General features: G+C 46.9%; 1 protein-coding gene across 7 annotated transcripts; it reads left to right on the forward strand.

The window, feature by feature from the left end:
* The first annotated feature begins 2,801 nt into the window (after window positions 1–2,801).
* Window positions 2,802–17,149, forward strand: LOC123410061 (inositol 2-dehydrogenase). 7 transcript variants are annotated; one of them, XM_045102950.1, is made up of 8 exons: window positions 2,802–3,095; window positions 3,481–3,651; window positions 3,855–4,019; window positions 4,093–4,257; window positions 4,538–4,672; window positions 6,655–6,752; window positions 9,414–9,450; window positions 16,032–16,119. In XM_045102950.1, the coding sequence occupies exons 1-7, from the start codon at window positions 2,859–2,861 to the stop codon at window positions 9,418–9,420; spliced, it is 978 nt and encodes a 325-aa protein (XP_044958885.1). In that variant the 5' UTR covers window positions 2,802–2,858; the 3' UTR covers window positions 9,421–9,450; window positions 16,032–16,119. The 7 variants fall into 7 exon arrangements, with proteins under 7 accessions (XP_044958885.1, XP_044958882.1, XP_044958880.1 ...); XM_045102947.1 differs by lacking the exons at window positions 9,414–9,450; window positions 16,032–16,119 and adding an exon at window positions 16,928–17,149; XM_045102945.1 differs by lacking the exon at window positions 9,414–9,450 and having other exon boundaries at window positions 2,807–3,095; window positions 16,032–16,454.
* Window positions 17,150–18,736: the final 1,587 nt, after the last annotated feature.

An 18,736-nucleotide genomic window follows, 5' to 3' on the forward strand; every position in this document is an offset into this window, starting at 1 on the left:
GCTCTTCGTCAAGCTGCAGCCATACGTCTAGACTACGATGGCCCGCCGCACCAAGCACAAGCTCACCTTCCGCTACTTCGGTCCATTCAAGATCACCCACGTCGTCAACCCCTTTGCGTACGAGTTGGAGCTTCCGGCAGGCGCCAAGGTCCACCGTGTCTTCCATGTGCCCCAGTTGCGTCACGCCCTATCTCGAAGCACTCCGATCGAGTCCAAGCTACCGGCGCCCTCCGATGAGCCTCTACGTCCGGTTGAGGTCCTGGACACGCGCTAGCGCGCGACACCCAAGGGACAACATGAGTAGATGCTCGTGCGCTGGGCCAACCCACCCCCCTCGACACTACCTGGGAAGATGCCAAGCTCCTTCGCGACCGTCATCCTACGTTGTTGGCTCGAGGACAAGCCAACTCTGAAGGAGGAGGGGATGTTAGCACTCGTGCTGACAAGGCCGCTGCAACCATGATAGATCACGGGTTCGACCCCAGGCACGCCTCCAACAGGCCGCCCCGGATCGCACAACCCAACAGGAGGTACCTTGGGCCTGAATGGGCCAACTAGGCCCGACGCAATCCACCTACCGCTACTTGTACCCCCGAGCGCGTCATGACCGTCGTCCATTGGGATCAGGACGAACCAGCGTCTCTCTTTCCCTTTCTCCACTCTCTTCCTCCTCCGCGAGATCCGCGCGGCTGTCGCGCAAAATCGAGCTTGTATGCTACCGCGATCTATAGATCGAATTGGTACCTAACATAAAAAAAGACGTTGCGAGCGTCCCTGATGTGTCCCGCAGACGTAAACTTATTCCAAATTTAGATCAAAGATAGATCTTAACATAAAAAACTAGACAACTTTACCTTAAGGCGTTGGAGCTTATATTCCGTGTCCTCGCGTTGGAGTTGACCTAACGACTCGCCTTTGCCCGCGGTGCAAAGAGACGATAGCTCATCTAGCCCCCATCCATAATCCAACGGCTGGGAGCAGAACCAGTTCTTACAGTCGAATAGAGGGATTTTTTCACTGTTTTGATCCTAGGGGTGCAAGTTAATCACGCAACGAACTCGTTTCGAAAGAATTTCACGTTTTGACCCTTTTTTGAAATGCCATAGGCCGTGGCGTTGCAGCCTTGTTATGAAACGCCACTCTATTGTGGCGTTGCAGACCTTCGGTGAAACGCCTGTCTAATGTGGCGTTGCAGACGTGAGGTGAAACACCTGTCTAATGTGGCGTTGCAGACCTGAGGTGAAACGCCAGTTGCTATGGCGTTTCTTGCCTTTATATTTTGCCACCCCGACCCCCTCGCCCACCAACCACCATTTCTCCTCTCCTCTTGTTCTTCTTTGCACGAAAAAGCTCTCCCTTGTCCTCAAGATCCCCCCTTCGATCTCCCTCTCCCTCAACCTTTTAGTTGGTTCTTTGGGGCAAATCGAAGAGGCCGGTAAGCTCCTCCAATCCCTCCAATTAGTTTTTGCAATGATTTTTTATTTGTGTAGATTTTTTTGCACTAGGTGTTCTATTTATGTTGCATTGTATTGGTTGGTTTCTTATTATTGAGGAGATTTAGTGTTATGGTTAGGGTTATGCCTAGTTTGGTTGGACAAGGGTTAGGGTTAGTGTTAGGTTTTGTGTTATGCCTAATTTGGATGGACAAGGTTTAGGGTTAGGGTTTGTGTTAATGCCTAATTTGGATGCAAATGGTTAGGGTAATGTTTTGTTAGTTGTTTTGTTATACTTAGAATTGGTAATTTTGTCCCCTTTTTTAGATGGACAAGATTGTGAATATTCATTATGTTGACAAAGAGGCATTCATGAATGTTGCTATTGTTGACAAATATGAGGAAGTGTTGACATTTCTTGATAGTCCTACTTATGAAGAGGTTGTGACAGAAACTCAGATAAGATTGAAGTGGGTTGATCCAAGTGACCAAGTAGAATTATTAGGAAGATATGATGTTGGGTCGGCACACAAGTGTCGAATGAAGATAATGCCTATCAAGTCTAATTTGCATTGGATTGCATACAAGGAGGCTGTTGCATCCTCGATAGACGGTGGTCAATGCTCCTCTTCATGTTGACTTGAACCAACCCATAGTAGATGATTTGAGCCCGTATAATGGTGTGGCACCTATTGTAAAGTAGAAGTGCAAGTCAATGAGTATCCCCAATATGAGTTTGGAGGTAGTGCACCGATCAAAGATGATGGTCATGAGTCCGACGAAGAGTATGAGAGGCAACACAACATTGTTGGTGACGTAGAGGCTCAAGTAAGGCATGATGACATGAATCCTGACATTGTTTATCAGCGTGCTTGTGTGGATAAGTCGGATGATGAAGGCCCGGTGAATGAGTTGGATGAGGATGGCTTCACTGAGAAAGAAGCGGAGTGGTATACAAAAATCACCGGTAGAGATCACAAAGTTCCCTTGTTTTGTGATGTTAGCCTTGCAGATCGAAGGGTGGATCTGGAGGAGGAGGGAGAGCTTTTTCGTGGAGAGGAAGAAGAAAGAATATGAGGTGGATGAAGGGGCGCGCGCTGGGCGCTTACATAGCCCCGTGCAACGCCAGCCTCTTTGGCGTTTCTGTTAAGGTCTGCAACGTCGAGTAGACTGACGTTGCACATGAGGCCTGCAACGTCCAGTAGACTGACGTTTCTCATAAGGCGTGCAACGTCATGATTTTCGACGTTTTCAAAAAGATCAGATGGTGAACAGCTTTGAAATCGAGTTCATTGTATGAATTTTTTTTCGTTTGGTGGGTCAAAACAGTCAAAAAAAAAACCGGGATAGAGAAGCAGTACCACTCGTGAGTCGTGAGTCAGACGCCCATTCCTCGCTCGAAATCCCGTCCAGACTCATTCGGAGATGGCGCGAGAGGGAGGAGGGGCAGCCATGGCGCCCGCAGCGGCGGTAGTGAGGTACGGGATAGTTGGGGTCGGCATGATGGGGAGGGAGCACCTCCACAACCTCGCCCACCTCGCCGGAGAAGTCGAATGGGAGCAGTCCGTCCGCGTCTGCGTCACCTGCCTCGCCGACCCCCATCCGGAGTCCCTCCTCCTTGGTCTCCGTCTCGCCGCAGAGCTTGGCCTGCCACCTCCCCAGGTACTTGCCACAGCCTCCAGTCACACGCATATGATAGTACATATAACCGCTGCCTTGCTGGTCGTAGATGTAGAGCCAGTCATACACAATCTGCTAGATTCGGTTGTCTACCGTGGGTTGGTACTCCCTCCGTCCTAAAATAAGTGTCTTACGGTTAGTACAATTTTATACTAGAGCTAGTATAAAGTTGAGACAGTTATTTTGGGAGGGAGGGAGTACTTTGATTCTAACTATATCTGGTTGGAAATATTAGGTGCATGGCAACAATGTTAAAAACACCAGCTGTTCCACGAATCCTTAAACGGCAGATGATAAACTGTATGTACCGTGCAATTGTGCGAGTTTCTGGTTTGTTACCAAATCCTGAGAACTAGAAGGTTTCAAGACATTTTCAGATCACCGCGAGTTGCTGGACAGCGGACTCTGTGACGCCGTTGTTGTGTCGTCGCCAAACATGACACACTCTGAGATACTCATGGACATCATTGGTTATGCCAAGCCGCACCACGTTCTTGTTGAGAAGCCTCTGTGCACCACGGTTCAGGACTGTGAGAAGGTGAGGTCATATCCTGGTCAGGGATGTGCTATTCAATGTGCTTGCTGTACAGTAAAATATACCTTTCTGATATACGAGGAGAAACTACTGTATAATTAACCATTTAAGGGAACCATTAAAACCAACTATTATGATTTGTCCGTCCATCGAATCTCTGCAAGCTCATTCATTTTGATATCCGAAATTTCGGTGTCCCCGTATAGGTCATAGAAGCTGCCAAACAGAGACCGGACATACTCGTGCAAGTCGGATTAGAATACCGGTATATGCCTCCGGTAGCTAAGCTGATAGATACTGTTAAAAGCGGCACACTAGGGCAGGTCAGAATGGTGGCTATCCGTGAACACCGGTTTCCTTTCCTTGTTAAGGTACAGGAAACAATCTGTGATACTTGTAATAATTAATAATTTCCTTGTGTCTGTAACTGCTAAAACCTTGCAGGTGAACAACTGGAATAGGTTTAATTGCAACAGTGGGGGGACTCTGGTTGAGAAGTGCTGCCACTTTTTTGATTTGATAAGATTGTTTGCAGATGCGAACCCTGTTCGTGTAATGGCCTCTGGAGCTATTGATGTTAACCACAAGGATGAGGTTTATCATGGAAAGGTGACTACAAGCTTGCTCCTCTCATTGTACTATTCATTATGGTCTTGCGAGTTTAAAAATATGCATGCTGAAGTAGTAGTACAGATAAGGATTCCTTATTAATTTGTTCTATTCTGGGATTTATGGAATACTGGATGGGATTAGAACTCGTCAAGTGACTACGATATATTAATTTTCAAGCTATCAAAGAATGTTTTAGCTCTTCTGATTATAATATTAGTACACATGTTTCAGTTAAAACAGTGGCGCTTGATTCCTGAAAGAATCTCTCTGGATGCAGGTACCAGATATAATTGATAATGCATATGTGATCATAGAATTTGATAATGGCTGTCGTGGCATGCTTGATCTCTGCATGTTTGCTGAAGGTAGTAGAAATGAGCAGGAAATTTCTGTTGTTGGTGACACTGGAAAGGTACAAACAGATGCTTTTACTATTTTGATTTTCGAAAATTAGATGCATGCAGTAAATAACTCCAGATATGTGTTGTTTTTTATGGTCAGTTTACAGTCTGGTGTCAATTATATTTTGTATTCACCCCCATATTTCCTAAACGATTTCAGTTTTCTAGGAGTATATATCATTCAGATGCTCAAAATATGTATCATTTTCATTAATTTGTAAGCAACTGAACTCCTGGAAAATCACCTGAATTTTGATATATATAATAATGATGCATATTACATGCTTTGCATATGATTGAACTACTGATTTAATTCCAGCATGGTCACATTTAAGTAAAATATGAATTATTTGCTCTATTGTTGTTGGAGATACATAATACGTTTCCCAGCAATGAAATGTTGTAGATTTGCACAATGTTATAGCCAAATAATGAGTGCCGTTTTATACACTGGCTGTACGTAGGCCTTGCCAACTCACGACACAGCAATCTTTGTTTAAAACATCCTCCTGTTGCTAGCAGCCTACCAGGTTGATACCGTCCTGCAATATTGCAAATAATTCTTCAGCATGATCCGGGACACAGATATTGAACCTTAATCTACAAGGAGATAACTTGGGTAGGGTAAAGGTTCAAGGACCAGGCACCAGGGATAGGGCATTCAGCCTCAACAATCCGGCGTGACATGGCTCGTCCCTGACGAGGAAGACAGGCTCTGAAGCTTAATATTTAATTTATTTCATTGCTTAGTTCGAAGAGTTATAAGGTAGTTCGTCATACAGGCAACTCAACCTGTCTCATTAGACAAACTCTCTGTATCTTCCTAACTAAATTTGTCTTGCCTTAATTAACTCATCTCTATCTCCTAATGCCATCATAGTTCTTAATTCCTAACAGCCTAGTATGGCCTGTCCTATAAACAGGCTGGGCTACCTCGGCAATAGATGTATATCAGATGTTGTAGTACAAACCATATCAAATGCATGGTATTGGTCTGTGTGGGTAATATTTCATCCTCTCTGTGAGAGCTTGCATTTTTTTTATATTTTTTTTGGAAAAGGAGGATCACCCCCGGCCTTTGTGCATGCTCAGCCTTTCGGAGAGGCTGCAACTCACTGGTGGATCTATTAGGAATGAATCGTCAATGGCCCTTGGTGATATATCACATGCATCTCTACATTTGATGCATATCAGATTAGTACAAACCGTATCAAATGTGGGGCCTGTCTGGGTAATATCACATCCTCTAGGCTAGCCCTTTTGCAAGCTCAGGTCTTCAGAAAGGCTGTAGCTCACCGGTGAATCTACTACATGAATGAATCATCATTATTTACCACAATCATTGGAGATAACAGTATCCAAAGTGCTCTAGTGTTCAATCTGTTGTTGATCAGCAGCCAATAAAAAATCTTATGTTTGAGTTGGCAACATGTCTTCTTTCATTAGCTCCTGTATAGATTTTTTTGTTTCTGGATTTTAAACACTTTCTTTGTACTATTTTGTGAAAATCAATAAAAATACACAGCAGAGCCCTAAAAAAAACTGAAACACCTGAAAAAAGGGTTAGCTTTGTGTAGAACTAAGAGTGTGAAAGGAGACAAATGTTTTGACGCGTAAAGGAGACAAATGTCATGAGCCATGACACAGTTAATACATGGTGGGATCAAATAAGAAAGGGAAGCATCGTGAAACGAAGTTCAAGCTGTTCGTGAAACTGAAGCTCCGTTTCTCTTATTACTAGGATTTCACGAAACTTGCTTCAAGTTGTTGCATTGGAGTGAGGAGCAAGCGCTAAGCGTGCTTGTGTTCCTCAAACAATGGACCTCCTGTCTTCCCAACCGGTGTGCTAGCTATACCTCTTAGAATGTTAATTGCATGTGTAGGATAAAAAAGGTCATACTTTAGGCACTCCAGAATCCAGACATGTAAGGCTTGCATATTAATTCAATTTATGGAATTCTAGTATTTGTTTGTAATAGGAATTTTCAAACAGGGTGAAGCTTTTGTTCCAGAGAGCATTATGAGGGTTGGAAAGCGAGCAGGAGGCAGAGATGGAGTTGTAACGATAAAGGCCGAAGATGAACGAATCAAGTATGTACTATGTATCAATGTTTTCCTGATCTTAACATTTCAACAGAAAAATATTAAGAAAATATTAGATTCTTCTGATGGGAGATACAGTTCCTATTGTAATAGTGATTCTTCTGTTAGGAAGTATTAGTATTAATCTAGGAGTCCTTGTTAGTCTATTAGTATTAGTCTAGGAATCCTTATTAGTCTATGTTTACTTTCCTTGCACCTCAAGTCATGTGTAATATATATATATATGCCCCTTGGACCTTCAATAAAGATAAGTTGCTTTCCTAACATGGTATTAGAGCTTAGGTTAATTTTTTAGCACGCGCAACTTGTGCAGATCCAATCTCGCGATGCCACCATCCTCCTCTGGCCGTCTCGCGCTGCTCTCCCTCCCCCTTCACGCACCCTGCCCAGGTCCTTCCTGGTCAACGCTCTCTCCATGTCAGGAGATTGGGCCGCCCCAGTCAAGGCTGGCTCCAGATCTTGCACCTTCAAGATCCCGCCGCAGGCCCGCTCTCCACCACTCGCACGGGCGCCTTGGGCTTGGCACGCGGCACTGGGAGCAGCGGCGGCAGACGGCGCGGCCGCCCCAGGCACGGCGCCCTCGTTCTCCCGTCCTCCCGGCCTGGTTCCCGCATGTTCCGTTCCCGTAGGTCCCGGCGCCGCTGCAAATCAACTGCCCCGCTGCTGATGTTACCCGGCCTCCCGATCTGGCGACCGCGCCGCGTCTTTCCCGACCTGGCGATCCAGTCCCCAGCGGCCGTTGGATCTCGCGCCCCCAGCCGCCGCTGGATCCCGCCGCCTCCCTCCTTATTTCATGCCCGCATGGCGGCATGGATCCAGATCGACCCGGGCCTTCCAGATCGACAGCCGCCTTCATCTTCATGCGGCCGTCGGGATGCTGCCTGCCTCGAGCAAGGAAGTGGTGTTGAGTAAATAGGCAATTTTCCGAGTAGATTAATCCATGAAATAATTACTAACATGGCATTGACTAGGTTCATGACATACTGATCACGGAGTATACTAGCAAGTACTACGCATATAGCAGAAACATCTACGCATATAGGCAGTACTACTAATGCAGACAGAAACAGGAGAGAGATAAACATATCATACCCTACGATCGGCCAATTGGCCGTAGCAGCAGCAGTGGCGGCGGCAGCATCCTCTGCCGCCTTCTTCTTGGCTTCGGCCTTCTCGCGGACGAGACGGTCAGCTTCGCTTGGTGAAGACATGGCGATGACGAGGGCGACGCGGACGTAGACGAAGCAGATGGACGGAGGCGAGCAGTTGCGTGATCGCTCCCCAAAAACCTAATCGCCCCTCTCCCGTACAAGAACCGGAGAGGCGGGGTTTCAGAGGCCTGCTCTCCCGTCGACCGTGTACGCGGTAAACGGGACGGAGTCGCCGGAGGCAGCAGCAGCAAAAGGAACGAACGCGTGAGGCAGATGCGATCTGATTCTCGTGACGGCTAGGGTAGGCGATAGCCTGCTTATAAAGGCGGCTGGGTGGAGAGACGTGGGCCGAACCCATGTCCGAGTCGGTAACAGCCCACGATTCGACGTCTCGGATCGTGCCGTGTCCATTACGTATTCTCCGTTCCTGACCGGCAAAAATAAGCGCGTAGGTATGAGCTCGGCTCGGCTCATTCCCGCAACCCGCGGCGCGTCGTGACGAGGCGTGGCGAGGCGGGCGGCGGAGGAGGAGTGCGCGAGGGCACCTTCTCTTCTCACTCTCCAATAGCATGTGGAAGAGAGATCCTTATAAAGGGGTCCAACTTCTCCTCAACGAGCGGGGTGGGACTAAACTTCCCACCACCTTGTCATGCCACCACCTACATGGGCCCTTGGAGATTTTTCTGAAATTCTCTAATGGGCCTAAGGCCCACTACCAATTTCAACAATCCCCCACCAGATCTCAAGGGCACATCGTGTTCCCTCGTTCCAATCACTGTTTTAATATACCAGCATTTCAGTGAAGACCTGTTAAGGTTGAGCTTCACCTAGAGCAAGTAGCTACACCCCTTTACAACTGAACAATGGACTATGCCTTGAATTGTCAGTTTGGCGTAAAGGAGCTTCACCACAAGTCTTACTAGTACTAGGCTGCCGAAGGTGACCCCTCGGGTGGAGCATATTAGTCACACTCCTGGCCTATTCATGAGTTTACTAGAGATCACCCAAATCTCATAGACTGTGATCAGCAGTCAAGCTCACATAGGTGTGTTCCTCCAAAGATCGCTCTGTAGGACAACATCTTGCTTACATATAAGCTTTAGAACACATTAAGACAGTAGTCATCCTACCATACAGTATCCGAGAGTATTGCATCTCCAACGGAGTGGGTTAGTAAAGTTACTCTCCTCAGTTCACCACTGGCTTGTTTTCCCAGGTCCTACTTCACGGCATCTCCCATCATATAGGTTGGGTTACTACCATGGCAACTCATGTGGGTCTCATACCCATCTCCCTCGATGCACTATCTATCACAACACGTGATAGCCCTTTAGTAAAGGGATCTGCCAGATTCTTAGCCGTTTGGATGTAATCCAACGCTATCACTCCGGAGTTTCTCAAACGTCTGACAGACTTCAATCTCATTCTTATATGTTTGTTGGATTTCATATTGTCCTTTGAACTCTTCACTTTAACAATAACTGTTTGATTATCGCAGTTCATAAGGATAGCCGGAACCGGCTTCTCAACCACAGGTAAGTCCATCAAAAGATCTCGAAGAAATTCTGCTTCGACACCAGATATGTCTAATGCTGTTAATTCTGATTCCATTGTCGATCTTGTTAAGATCGTTTGCTTGCAAGACTTCCAGGAAACAACACCACCCCCAAGAGTAAACATATACCCAGTAGTGGCCTTCATCTCATCAGCATCAGAGATCCAATTCGCATCACTATACCCTTCAAGTACCGATGGGTATCCCGTATAGTGAAGCCCGTGGTTGACAGTACTTTTCAAGTAGCGCATAATTCTTTCAACAACACGCCAATGAACATCGCCCGGGTTTGCAAAAAACCGTCTAAGTTTGCTCACAGCAAACGCAATGTCAGGCCTCGTTGCGCTAGCTAGGTACATAAGCGAACCGATAATTTGAGAGAATCTCAATTGATCTATAGCTGTGCCTTTAAACTTTCGAATAAGCACACTAGGATCATATGGTGTTTGAGAAATTTTGCAGTCTGAATATCCAAAGCGACTCAAAATCTTCTCAACATAGTGGGATTGCAGAAGTGTAATCCCACCCTCATCATCTCTCAACAGCTTGATGTTCAAGATAACATCAGCCACCCCAAGGTCCTTCATCTCAAAGTTTTGAGACAGAAAAGACTTAACCTCCTCAATTACTTTGAGGTTGGTTCCAAATATCAGTATGTCATCAACATACAGGCACAATATAACTCCTTCGCCCCCACCATGGCGATAGTATACACATTTGTCAGCTTCATTAACAACGAAGCCAACAGATGTCAGAGTTGTATTGAACTTCTCATACCATTGCTTAGGTGCTTGTCTCAGACCATATAAAGATTTCAGCAACTTACACACCTTTCCTTCCTGACCTTCTATCACAAAGCCATCTGGCTGTTGCATATAGATTTCCTCATTTAGCTCTCCATTCAGGAAAGCCGTCTTAACGTCCATTTGATGAACGGGAAGACCATGAGAGGCCGCCAATGAGAGTAGTACTCGAATGGTGGTCAGTCTAGCCACAGGTGAGTAAGTATCAAAGAAATCTTCTTCTTCTTTCTGGGCATAGCCCTTGGCCACAAGCCTAGCCTTGTACTTTTCAATCGTACCATCGGGCCTAAGCTTCTTTTTGAACACCCACTTGCATCCCAATGGTTTGCAACCATAGGGACGATCAGTGATTTCCCATGTCCCGTTAGCCATGATGGAATCCATCTCGCTACGGACCGCAACTTTCCAGTAATCAGCATCTGGAGAAGCATACGCTTCTGAAATAGAAGTGGGATTATCATCCACGAGGTATACGAAGAAATCATCACCAAAGGTCTTTGCAGTCCTTTGTCTCTTGCCCCTACCACGGGCTTCCTCGTCATCCTCCTCAGGATTTTCATCATGTGTTTGTTCATAGTATTCCATAGGAATGGCAGGCTCAGGAGTTATCTCAGGTTCCTGTCTAGAAGTGCTTTGCATATCTCTCATGGGAAATATATCCTCAAAGAATGTAGCATCCCTCGACTCCATTATTGTACCGACCTTCACGTCAGGTACCTCAGATTTCACTAGTAGAAATCTATAGCCTACGCTATTCTTGGCGTATCCCAAATTAACGCAGTCCACAGTCTTTGGTCTAAGCTTACGCTTCTTGGGGATCGGTACATTGACTTTCGCCAAGCAGCCCCAAGTACGTAAGTACGAGAGCGTCCTTCTCTTCGACCACTCCTCGTAGGGAGTGACCTCATTATCTTTTGTAGGAACTTTATTCAGGACATGACACGCGGTCAATATAGCCTCCCCCCACCATGCCTTGGATAAACCCGATGTATCTAACATGGCGTTAACCAAATCAGTTAGAGTACGGTTTTTCCGCTCGGCAACCCCATTTGACTGGGGTGAATAGGGAGGCGTCCTCTCATGAATAATGTCGTGTTCCGCACAAAATGAATCAAATTCGTTTGAGAAGTACTCTCCACCACGATCAGACCGGACTCGATTAATTTTCTTTTCAAGTTGATTCTCAACTTCCGCCTTATAGATTTTAAAGTAGTGTAGAGCCTCATCTTTAGTATTTAACAGATACACATAACAATATCTAGTGGAATCATCTATCAATGTCATGAAATATTTCTTTCCACCTTTAGTCAACACACCATTCATCTCACAAAGATCAGAATGTATGAGTTCTAATGGTGCCAAGTGTCTCTCCTCTGCAGCCTTGTGAGGCTTGCGAGGTTGCTTTGCTTGCACACACGAATGGCACTTAGAACCTTTGGCTAAAGTGAAAGTTGGGATTAAATTCAGTTTTGCTAGCCGCGACATAACACCAAAACTTATGTGACAAAGACGTGAATGCCAAACTTCAGATTCATTAACACTCGAATGAATATTGTTCACGACTTTATTACAAAAATCTGTAAGAGAAAGACGGAACAAACCTCCGCATTCATAACCTTTTTCAACGAAAAGTCCATATTTCGTAACTACTACTTTATTAGACTCGAATACCAACTTAAACCCTTCTATACACAGAAGGGAACCACTAACGAGATTCTTCTTGATGGCGGGGACATGCTGCACGTTCTTCAGCTGCACGATCCTTCCCGAAGTAAACTTCAGATCGACCGTGCCAACACCAAGAACAGAAGCACTCGCGCCATTCCCCATCAATACAGACCCGCGACCGGTGGCCTGATAAGAAGAGAACAATGATAAGTCAGCACACACATGAATATTTGCACCCGTGTCCACCCACCAATCGGTGGACTGACAAACTGTAAATACAGTAAGTAAATTACCGTACCCAGATGCACCACTTTCATTGTTGCCCACAATCATATTGGCAGACTTGGAGTCCTGCGCCGGCTTCTTGTACTTGTTTGGGCATTTGTTCGCCCAATGTTCCTCTGAACCACAAGTATAGCAGCCATCTCCCTTCTTATTCTTCTTGAAGGACTTCTTTCCCTTCTTCTTGAAGTCGGTATTCTGTTGGACAGAATTCTTTCCCTTGGGCTTGTGGGAATTGAGGTTCCTCTGATGTACCATATTGGCAGCAGAAGAGCTTTCCACCGCTTTTCCATTGGAGTCCTTTGCTCTCGAGTTCTGCTCAACACTCAGATGGCCGATGATGTCCTCTACTGAGAACTCACGCCTCTGATGTTTTAGAGTAGTAGCAAAGTTCCTCCAGGAATTAGGGAGCTTAGCAATTATACAACCCGCGACAAACTTGCCCGGCAAATTGCACTTAAGAACCTCAAGTTCTTTAGCTATGCATATTATCTCATGAGCCTGTTCAATACAGAACGGTTGTCAACCATCTTGTAATCGTGGAACTGCTCCATAACATACATCTCACTCCCAGCATCGGTGGCCCCGAATTTAGATTCGAGCGCCTCCCACAAGTCCTTGGCAACATGCATATGTAAATATGCATCAACCAGCTTATCTCCGATCACGCTAATGACTGCTCCAAGGAATAGGACGGTGGCCTCCTTAAACATCTTCTCCTGTTCAGGAGTGATAGTTTCCGTAGGAGTGACACCGGCTACCCAGAACACGTTCATAGCCGTGAGCCATAAGGTGGTTCTCGTTTGCCAACGCTTGAAAAAAGTACCGGTAAACTTATCCGGTTTCAGTGCAGCAGCAAAACCATTACTTGAAAAATTCCTACACACATTAGGTTTTTGGATTGTTGAGTAAATAGGCAATTTTCCAAGTAGATTAATCCATGAAATAATTACTAACATGACATTGACTAGGTTCATGACATACTGATCACGGAGTATACTAGCAAGTACTACGCATATAGCAGAAACATCTACGCATATAGGCAGTACTACTAGTGCAGACAGAAACAGGAGAGAGATAAACATATCATACCCTTCGATCGGCCAATTGGCCGTAGCAGCAGCGGTGGCGGCGGCAGCATCCTCTGCCGCCTTCTTCTCGGCTTCGGCCTTCTCGCGGACGAGACGGTCAGCTTCGCTTGGTGAAGACATGGCGATGACGAGGGCGACGCGGACGTAGGCGAAGCAGACGGACGGAGGCGAGCAGTCGCGTGATCGCTCCCCAAAAACCTAATCGCCCCTCTCCCGTACAGGAACCGGAGAGGCGGGGTTTCGGAGGCCTGCTCTTCCGTCGACCGTGTACGCGGTAAACGGGACGGAGTCGCCGGAGGCAGCAGCAGCAAAAGGAACGAACGCGTGAGGCAGATGCGATCTGATTCTCGTGACAGCTAGGGTAGGCGATAGCCTGCTTATAAAGGCGGCTGGGTGGAGAGACGTGGGCCGAACCCACGTCCGAGTCGGTAACAGCCCACGATCCGACGTCTCGGATCGTGCCGTGTCCGTTACGTATTCTCCGTTCCTGACCGGCAAAAATAAGCGCGTAGGTATGAGCTCGGCTCATTCCCGCAACCCGCGGCGTGACGAGGCGGGCGGCGGAGGAGGAGTGCGCGAGGGCACCTTCTCTTCTCACTCTCCAATAGGATGTGGAAGAGAGACCCTTATAAAGGGGTCCAACTTCTCCTCCACTAGCGGGGTGGGACTAAACTTTCCACCACCTTGTCATGCCACCACCTAGATGGGTCCTTCAAGATTTTTCTGAAATTCTCTAATGGGCCTGAGGCCCACTATCAATTTCAACAAGTGGCGCCCTCCTGCAGCTGTTGCCGTTCCGCCTCCAATTGCGTCCCGAGCCTTGTGGACATGCACGAGTCTCTTCCGGGAGCAGCTGGTAGCGTGCATGCTGCTCTGCATGCTCTATTCCGCTGCACCCCATGTTGCCTGCTGGTGCTAGCTGCTACTCGCTATCACCTGGTGTTGCCTGCTGCTACGTCGTGCTACCTGTTGCTAGCTGCTTACCTACTGCTACTGCTTGCTACTTTCTGCTGCTACTTCGTAGCTTAGCTAAAAAGATTTCTGCTGCTACTTCGTAGCTTAGCTAAAAAGAAGTACAATGTCTTCTGCATACACGATGGATTTTGCATCTTTGTATCGTGTATGCTTCCTAGCTTTTAGCTTTCATGTTTTCCGCTGCGTTCATCAAATCCGATGATATTTTGTGTTTTCTCATGCCATGCGAGTCCATCATACCTTAGTCCGTCAGCCTTTCTCCGGTCCTGATCCTTTCTATCCAACTTTTGTGGCCTACTTGCCATTGTTGTTTTCTACATGATTTTCTGGACTTCTTTTGCATTGTCGATCTATGTCCATCGTGCCTTATCCGCCGAGCTTCTTTCGCCGACGGTTGTCGTGGACTATGATTTTCTGCACAATCTTTATTCTCTTGGTGTGCCATCTTCTTTTGACAACCCATCTTCTCTTGATACTTATCTTGTATCTTCAAGTGATGTGGTGTCTACCTCTGATGTGCCATCTCTTTGTTATCTCCTTCGGCGACTCGACAAGTTTTGAAGACTCTTCATGGTACGACGACACTCTCAAGACACGGATTTGGATTATCATTTTTTTTAGTATTACACTTCTTCAAATGCAATGCTATTGCATACGCTTTGCATTTGAGGGGGGTGTTAGGAAGTATTAGTATTAGTCTAGGAGTCCTTGTTAGTCTATTAATATTAGTCTAGGAATCCTTATTAGTCTATGTTGACTTTCCTTCCACCTCAAGTCATGTGTAATATATATATGTCCCTTGGACCTTCAATAAAGATAAGTTACTTTCCTAACATCTTCAAGAAATGTAACCAACTGGTTTAGGGTTGTATTTGGTTCGGGAACGAAGTGGAACGGAATGTCATGGTTCCATTCCATTGGAACGGGTTGGTTCCGTCCTTGTGTTTGGTAGAGGAGATTTAAAGGAACGGAATGGTTACATTTTGATGTTTGGTTGGAGGGATGGAATGGAATGGAATGGATTTGTTCATCCTCTGCTGCATCTCATCGTCGCCATCACGGCACCCCATGGGGCTGCGGCACGTGCTCCCGGCGGCGGCGCAGCAGATGCAGGGGGCGGCGATGCAGCAGATGCAGGGGGCGGCGGCGCGGTAGAAGGGCCTCGGTGGCGCAGTAGATGCAGGGGGCGGCGGCGCGGTAGAAGGGCCTCGATGGCGCAGTAGATGGAGGCCGCCGGCGCAGCTGATGGAGGGAGGAATTCGGCCGCCGACGCAGCTGAAGGGGGCCGCCGGCGCAGCTGATGGAGGGATCTGGCCGACGGCGCAGCAGAAGGTGGCCGGCGGTGCGGCTTAGGGAGGGAGGGAGGAAGAGGGCCAGCGAGGTTATGGGAGAAAGGGGGCAGCGTCGGGGGAAATGTGAGAGCGCGAGGCGTTCCGCGTCGTTCCACCGATTCGGAGGTACTAGCGCGTTCCGGATCTGGGAGGAATATGCCATTCCAGGGAATGAGTGGGTTCCGATTCCTGGACCCAACTAAACAGAAGAACGACCTCTAGGGACGGGACGGACCCGTTACATTCCACCCGGTGACACAAACCAAACACACCCTTAGAGTTGAGACTTGAGACCTTGTACTAGCTTTCAGTAGAAGCTCCTTTCTGACTTTCGGTACTTTAGGGTGAGTGGTTTACCATCAAATTTGCCATGTAGGGTAGTGTCTAACGAGCTATACATACATTGCTTAGGTACCAGGGGCTTCACCACGGATCTAGCTACTTGGAGCACCTCAATTTCCTGTCTGCCATCAGGTCTCAAGGTGCATGTTGCCCAGCCATCAGTTTGGAGGACGGCTTATTATCTGTCGCGATCGGTGTGGCCGGCCAATTGTCGATCGAGAAAGGCCGTTTCGTCACCATTGAGGAGGTGCTATCAAACTGATAATCGGTGATTGTTGATGTACTACAGATTTAACAGCAGTTGTATACATCTGTAATAGCATAAGCCGATTTTCTTCAACTTGCATTGCCTGTCTTGCTCGGTAAAGCTGTTAAGGAATGATCATATTTTCTTTCTCGTTCTTTCTAAGAGCAACTGATCCACAAAATGGGCAACGATGATCATGTATGTATAGATATGTTCTACTAGTAAATATCAAATGATTTCTGATATCTGCCTTTGATTCCCTTGGCCGTATCAAATTTGAGGGAATCACCTAATCTGCAGCCAGTGGCGGAGCCAGCTATCTGGCTAGCTTTGGCCTCCGCCACACCTAACTTGCTGCATTTATTAAGATAATACATTATACATACTAATACAATTTTCAGATTTGGGCGAACACACTACTGTAGATCAATAGATAGCTGCTTGTATGCCGGGACTGGTTGCTGGTTAGTATAGATGATAAATTGATGACCAGTTATCCTCATTCAAGTGATTGCTAACACAAAGTAACATGTCCGTATATAGTACTCCCTCTGTAAAGAAATATAAGAGCGTTTAGATAACTAAAGTAGTGATCTAAACACTCTTATATTTGTTTACGGAGGGAGTATCTAGTAAGATTTTGTATTATACATAGTTTTTCCTTTCGTAAGCTCCGCCACATCTAATTATTTTTTCCTGCCTTCGCCACTGTCTGCAGCTTCCAATTCAATTTTCCCCCAAGTGTTTGAAACTGATTGGGGCGGTGCCTGTGGAAACGAGATACTCAGTTATGCGAGAGATGTATCGTGCATTTGTTGTGCACTAGTAGATGGTTGGTAACACAGTGCGTGGTTATAAGCTCCTCACAGAGCCACCGAGTTTTTTTTTAAACAAGGCAAAAGATTTATTATTTCATTAATTAAGGAGAAGGTTCAGACAAGCCACAAAGTTGCCAAAAGTAAGGTCTACTCCCGCGGTATTATATATTACTCAATTGGTTGGCGCCTGCCAACGTCCAAAGCTCCTCTTTTATCTTGCTAATGGTAACGGTCAAAGGAGCCGCTTTGTTGTGGAAAACTCGAGCCGTCCAAATCTTTCAAAAGATGAGCATCATGAGTGAAGCGAGCGCCTTAGGGAACTTGCAGCGAAGATAAACGTTCTCGGTCCACCATTCCCATACCGAGCCCTTGGCTGACCAAGAGGGGGTATCAATGTGGTGCATGCCAAGCCGTTGGAGAATATCGTTTCACACCCGGAGGGTGAACCGATAACGGAAGAGCAGGTGGGCCACCGTTTCTGGAGTTTGCTTGCAAAGGGGGGCACAGTCCATAGTTGGGCCACCCACGTCGAGCCAACCGATCCAACGTCCAGATTCTATCTTGAAGCACAAGCCAGGCAAAGAATTTGCACCGCGGGGAGGGGGGGGGGGGGGGGGACAAACCTTCCAGACCGATTGGACCATTGCCGTCGTAGTGAGGCCCTCAAAATGCACCTTATAGGCCGAGGAAGCAGAATACCGACCATCCTTGGTGAACTTCCAACTAATGGAACCCTCCAAGTCCTCGTTTAGAGTGACTGGGGTAAGTTTCTCCGAAGGGTAGCAAACAGCTGAACATGTTCAACTGTGAGACCATTGGAGAAGTCAATATGACCGATCCAAGTGTTGTTTGTCAGAGCCCGCCTGACCGTGCAATTCTTCTTTCGTGACAGGTCGAAGATGCCAGGTGCGAGGTCACGCGGCCGCAAACCATCAAGCCAAGGTGAGTTCTAGAATTTGGCCAGCTACCCATTCCCAAGAGTGACGGTAGTGGTAGCTGCGAAAAAATCCCTGTCATCATCTGTGCATAGCGTACCCAAGCCAATCCATGGTTTGGTGGGGTCCTGCCACTCATACCACAACCACCAAAGCCTTAGAGCCTTAGAGAATTTATCCACATTGAGCACACCGAGGCCACCATGCTTCTTAGGCTGATAGATGAGGTCCCAATTAACTTTACATTTCCCATCGGAGTCCTTATGAGTGCCAGCCCAAAGATATGCGCGACAAATAGAATCATTTTTTTAGGACCTCCACTTGGATGTCGAGCGGTGTGGGGGTGGTAAATGGCAATGGCAATAAGAACAACTTGTTGGGGAATGTCGCAAGGAAAACAAAAAAATTCCTACGCACACGCAATACCTATCCATGGTGACGATCATCTACAAGAGGGGAGAGTGAATCTACATACCCTTGCAGATCGCTAAGCGGAAGCGTTTATAACGCGGTTGATGTAGTGGAACATCTTCGTGATCCAAATCGCATCCCGTCCCGCGATCCCATCACGATCCATCCCGATCTAGTGCCGAACGCGCGACACCTCCGCGTTCAACACACGTATAGCTCGATGACGATCGCTGCCTTCTTGATCCAGCAAGAGGGGCAGAGAGGTAGATGAGTTCTCCAGCACGGCAATGTGGTGCTGGTGGTGTGAAGCTGATTCGGTAGAGCTTCACCAAGCTATACCAAACAGATCTAGAGGAGAACAGA

The sequence above is a fragment of the Hordeum vulgare genome, chromosome 7H (assembly GCF_904849725.1).
Source record: "Hordeum vulgare subsp. vulgare chromosome 7H, MorexV3_pseudomolecules_assembly, whole genome shotgun sequence".
Classification (NCBI taxonomy): Eukaryota; Viridiplantae; Streptophyta; class Magnoliopsida; order Poales; family Poaceae; genus Hordeum; species Hordeum vulgare.